General features: G+C 39.2%; 1 protein-coding gene across 1 annotated transcript in view; it reads right to left on the reverse strand.

Moving 5' to 3' along the window:
- ARHGAP39 (Rho GTPase activating protein 39) overlaps positions 1-6,056 on the reverse strand; it is a gene marked incomplete at both ends in the record, with an annotated part of 25,490 nt that overhangs the window by 16,788 nt on the left and 2,646 nt on the right. The window contains one exon of the mRNA XM_027909572.1: positions 1,849-1,920. Coding sequence (XP_027765373.1) covers positions 1,849-1,920 — 72 coding nt within the window. The remainder of the gene's footprint in view (positions 1-1,848; positions 1,921-6,056) is intronic.

Raw genomic sequence — 6,056 nt, forward strand, 5'->3', positions numbered from 1 at the left:
CAAGGATTCCCAGTTTTTCTGGCTTTGTCCCTGTTATTTGAATTCCCTGGTGGAAAAGGGGAAGGTTTTTCTCTGTGAATTCCCAGGAGAAAGCGCTTCCCAAATCCCTTTTAATTTCCCATCATGTGGTAAACCCCGCCCCCTCATTTGCATATGATTATCTTAATTAAAGAGCCTCAAAATAACTTTAAAATCAGCCAAAACCACAGAAAATTAGGAATTTCGATATTCTAGACTGGAGGGGGCAGCTCCATCCCATCAAGTGAATAAATCCCAGGTTTAAATGTAATTATGAAATTCAAATAATTCTAATTATTAATTAAATGAATAAAAATATAAAAATATAAAATATAAATATATATAAAATATATAAAACTTATAAATAAATATATAAAATAGATAAAATAAATATAAAAATAAATATTAAATATATAAATTGAAATTTAATTTCTGTAAAATTAGAAATAATTGTAAAAAAAAAAAAACAAACAAGCCCAACCAACCCTGGCATTTTCCAGGTTTTTCAAGGGAAAAAAAACCAGGTTCCACACCGAGAAAATTCCCCCAAATCCACCCCCAAATCCCACATTTTCCCAGATCCTTCCGCTCCTCCCTCTGTTCTTTGCAGGATTAAAGTGGAATTTTCCCTCTCCGGGGTGGGGGGGAAAAAAAACCCCGGAATTGGAATCATTCCCCCCAAACCATTTTCCGAAGTCCTGGATGCTCCAGGATTTGCTGCCACTGGAAAAGCAATATTTGGACCCACCCCCCCCCCCTTCCTTTCCCAGAGCTTTTTTTCCTACCCCAAATTCCCGATATTTTTCCTCACCTTCCCCTCCCGGGAATGGGGAGCGTCTCCCTCCACATTCCGGAGCCTTTTCCAGCTTTAAACTGGGATAGGGATGAGGGATTGAAGCCCATCCCCCACCCCTCCCCCCCCTCCCAGCCCGGTGCCAACGGCACAGCCGGCGCTTCCCGCTGGGAATTCCGGCCTTGGAAAAAAACTCCCTGTCCCTGGAAGGGTTCCCGGAGCTGCTCCGGCAGCTCCCAAGACCTCCCGGAAAAATGCACAGAAAGAGGGAACAGCAGAGCCTGCCCTGAGCTTGGAAAAGCTTTTCCAGCTTGGAAAAGTCTCCTTGGGATGGAAATCCGAGCTCTGGGATTCAAACCCACCTGGAAAAATCGGTTTGATGCGGATTTAGGGCTTAATTATGAGAGGGAAACACCGGGATGAAATCCCAAATCCTGCCCAGGTCGAGCTTTGGCTGTGATTGCTGCTCCCTAAAATTCCCAGGGAGCTCCAAAAGTTGAAATTCCTGCCCGTTCCTTACAGGATTTATGGGATTTGGGGTTCTCCCAACCCTTTCTGGGTTTTATTCTGCAATTCCCAACCTTTCCATGCCTTGGGAATCCTGTTTTTCTTGGAATTCAATCCTTGGATCCGCTCAAATTTTCCAATTCCCATGGAAAACACGGGGAATGAGGGGAAATCTGGGCAATAAATCAGATTTTTTTGGGGGGAAACACCTCAAATATTGGGATATTGGAGTGTTGGGAGCAAATTTTCCAACCCCTCCGTGGGGCCAAACGGGATTTTGGGGATAACTCCGGGTTGGGAATGGTTGGGATGGGATGGGAAAACTCTCCAAGAATCCCCCCCCACGGTGATGGAAAATTCCTGAGTGGGATCCCGGGGTCATCTCCAGGTTTTTCTGGTGGGAAAGGAGCCCCTCAAACCACGACCAACCCCCCTGGAAATTATGGAATGGAGGATGGAAGTGGGAAAGGGCGGGAAGGAGGCTGGGAAAAAGCAGGAATTCCACGCTGGGAAGGGGAATTTTGGGATACCTGTAGTGCAGGAGCTGCCCCTCGGAGCTGTAATCCCGGAACATCTCATAGTCCTTCTCGAACACTCCCGAACTGCAACACAAAAAAACCGGGAAGAGCGGGAATTTACCGGCCGGGATAACCGTCCCCAGTTGGAGGAATCCGTTCATCAATAGGATTTGTGCTCAGAAAGCTGATTTGTCGCTGATAAAGGGATCTTTCCATGAGTAAAGTGATTTTTCAGTAATAAAAGTGATTTTTTCCATGAATAAAGTCGATTTTTCACTAATGAAAGTGATTTTCCATTAATAAAATTGATTTTCCATTAATAAAATGGATTTTCCATTATTAAAATGGATTTTCCATTAATAAACGTGATTTTCCATTAATAAAAGTAATTTTCCAACAATAAGTGATTTTTCCATGAATAAAAGTTGATTTTCCACTAATAAAGTTGATTTTCACTAAAAAAGCTGATTTGCCACTAATAAAGTTGATTTTTTCCAGGAATAAAGGTGATTTTTCATAAATAAAAGTGACTTTTCCATGAATAAAGTTGATTTTTCAATAATAAAAGTGATTTTCCATTAATAAAATTGATTTTCCATTATTAAAATGGATTTTCCATTAATAAAAGTGATTTTTCCATTAATAAAAGTGATTTACCACTAATAAACTTGATTTTTCACTAATAAAAGCGATTTTTCCATTACTGATGTTGATTTTCCACTAACAAAGATGATTTTCCACAAATAAAAGGCATTTTTCATTAATCAGAGGGATTTTTCCATTAATAAACAGGATTTGTCCATTAATAAATGTAATTTTCTACTACTAAGTGATTTTTCCATGAATAAAAGTGATTTGCCCATTAATAAAAGTGATTTTCCATTAATAAAAAGGATTTGTTCCATTAATAAAGTTGATTTTCACTAATAAAGCTGATTTGCCATTAATAAAGTTGATTTTCCACTCATAAAGTTGTTTTTTTTCTAATAAACTGATTTTTCCAGGAATAAAATTGACTTTCCACTAACAAAGATGATTTTCCATTAATAAAAGGGATTTTCCATTAATAAAAAGGATTTTTCCATTAATAAAGTTGATTTTCACTAATAAAGCTGATTTGCCACTAATAAAGTTCATTTTTTCCAGGAATAAAGGTGACTTTTCACTAACAAAGACAATTTTCCATTAATAAAAGTGATTTTCCAATAGCAAAGTTGATTTTTTCCATTAATAAAAGTGATTTTCCATTATTAAAATGGATTTTCCATTAATAAAAGTGATTTTTCTATTAATAAAAGTGATTTGCCACTAATAAAGTTGATTTTTCACTCATAAAGTTGATTTTCCACTAACAAAGGAATTATCCAATAAGAAAGTTGATTTTCCACTCATAAAGTTGTTTTTTTTCTAATAAAACTGATTTTTCCATGAACAAAGTTGACTTTCCACTCACAAAGATGATTTTCCATAAATAAAAGGGATTTTCCATTAATAAAGTTGATTTTTCAACAATAAAAGTGATTTTTGCATTACTAAAGTTGATTTTCCACTAACAAAGACTATTTTCCACAAATAGAAGGGATTTCCCAATAACAAAGTTGATTTTTTCCATTAATAAATGTGATTTGTCCATTAACAAAAGTAATTTTCCAATAAGTGATTTTTCCATGAATTAAAGTGATTTGCCCATTAATAAAAGCGATTTTTCCATTAGTAAAGTTGATTTTTCACGAACAAAGATGATTTTCCATAAATAAACGTAATTTTCCATTAATAGAAAGGATTTTTTTCCATTAATAAAGTTGATTTTCACTAATAAAGCTGATTTGCCACTAATAAAGTTGATTTTCCATGACTAAAGTTGATTTTTCCCTAATAAAAGTGATTTTTCCATGAATAAAGTTGATCTTCCACTAACAAAGACGATTTTTCATAAATAAAAGTGATTTTTCATAAACAAGTGATTTTCCATTAATACAGTTGATTTTTCCCTAATAAAGGTGATTTTCCCTTAATAAAGGTGATTTTCCACTAACAAAGCTGATTTTTTTCCATTAATAAACGTGATTTTCGGTTAATAAAGGTGATTTTCTATTAATAAGTGATTTTTCCATTAATAAAAGTGATTTGCCACTAATAAAGTTGATTTTTCATTCATAAAATTGATTTTCCACTAACAAAGATGATTTTCCAGAAATAAAGGAATTTTCTACTATTAAAGTTGATTTTCCACGAATAAAATTGATTTTTCACAAATGAAAGTGATTTTTCCATTAATAAAGTTGATCTTCCACTAACAAAGATGATTTTCCATAAATAAAAAGGATTTTCCATTAATAAAGTAGATTTTCCATGAATAAAGTTCATTTTTCACTAATAAAAGTGACTTTTTCACTAATACAGTTGATTTTTCACCAATAAAAGTGATTTTTCCATTAATAAACTTGATTTTCCACGAACAAAGATGACTTAAACAAAATAAATAAATAAAAATAAATTTAAAAAAATAAATAAAGGATTTTCCATGAATAAAAGCCATTTGCCACTAATAAAGTTGATTTTTCCCCAATCAAAGCCATTTTTCCCTCAACAATCCTGATTTTCCCACCCCAAAGCCCCCCTTCCCATCCTGAATTTTCCCCCAAACCGCCCATTCCATAAACCTTTGGATAAAAATCCCCACCCAACCCCCTAAAACCCCTCATAAAATCCTGGAACTTTCATTCCCTCTGCAATTCCCGCTTATTTTGGAAGGCTGGGAAAAGCAGAAAACCTGGAACAGATCCCAAATCCAGCTCCTAATCCTGCTTTAATCCCTGCCTGGCACGCTTGGAATTCCCACCCAAACTTCCACCCCCGGGGGGGGGGTTTCCCTTGGAATTCCAGGACCGGACGGTGATGTCAGAGATCGGATCCATCAGGAAATTATCCCAATAATCCCCCCCCAAAAAGGAAAGGAAAAAGGAACCAAACCCCCCCCCCCCCAATTTCCCTTCCCAGCCCATCCCCAGAATGAGCGTTTTTCCCGGGAATATTTGAGGGAATGGAGTTAAATCCGGGATTTTGGGGGGCTGGGAATGGGTTTTCCACTGGGAGTCGTTCCCAAATATCCATCTGGGAGTTTCAGGGATTAAGGAATGTTAATTAATGGAGGGGTTGCTCGTTGATGGTTGGGAAGGCTTTTCCAACCTCAGCCATTCCACAGGGATCCAAACTGGGCCATTCCAACATTTTCCCGGGATGGAAAACTCCTCCGGCACCGGAACCGGGAAAAATGGGAGCCCCAGGAAATCCAAAATCCAGGGAAATTTGGGATCCTGCCAAAGGGATCCCTCGGGCTGGGAAGATCCCGAGGTTTTCCCAGAGCGACTCCGGCTCCTTCCTTGGCTCCGGAGGCCCTTTGGATGAGCAGAGAATTCCCGAGGGGCCCTGGGAAATTCCGGAGCAGTAGATGCTCCGGATATTTGGGTCACTCCCACCTGCTCTCCCAACCTGGAGCTTCCTGAAAAAAAGGGGAAAACCGCAAGGAAAAAAAATCTCCTGGAGGGATTTGAGGTGTCTTTGATCCCAGAAATCCGTTTTTTCTTTTTTTTTTTTTTTTTTTTTGGGATCTCCTGGAAGTCAGGAAATGGTCGGGGGAGGAGAGTTTGGGCTTTAAAATCCATGGATTCACCCAGTTCATCCCAAGAAAAGATGGAAGTGCCAGATTTTCTCTCCTCCCACATTCCGGTGCCTCCGGAATTGGGCACGTCCCAAAAAACCCCCCATAAATCCCAGAGTTTTCTTTCCCTCTGGATCTCTGGGGAGGGAAGAACTCGGGAACAACTTCCCAGCAGTTGGGATGGGAATCTTCCCAAGATTCCCGTGTTTTCATCCGAGGAAAAGCTCTCCCGGTGATCCCGGAAGATTCCATCGGCTTTTCCTTCCAACTCCCACTTCCCATTCCTCGAGTTTTTCCAGGAGCTCCAGGGAGAAGCTCCAAGACCTTCTCCAAGGATTTCAAGGCACGGGAAGTCTCTGCCAGGGAGACCTCCCAGCAGCTGGAAAATCCCTTCCTGGATCTTTGGGAATCTCCAGGATCATCCAGTTCCGACCCTCGGGACACCTCCCGCTATCCCAGGACGCTCCTTGGACACTTCCCAGGGATGTGGGAAAGGAGGGAATGGGATTCCAGAGGCCTCAAGGTGCTCCCAGTGGAGAGGGAAATCCAGGGAAAAAGC

This window comes from Empidonax traillii, unplaced genomic scaffold, assembly GCF_003031625.1.
Source record: "Empidonax traillii isolate 1590-97213 ecotype Southwest subspecies unplaced genomic scaffold, ASM303162v1 scaffold2224:size42161, whole genome shotgun sequence".
NCBI classification, from domain to species: domain Eukaryota; kingdom Metazoa; phylum Chordata; class Aves; order Passeriformes; family Tyrannidae; genus Empidonax; species Empidonax traillii.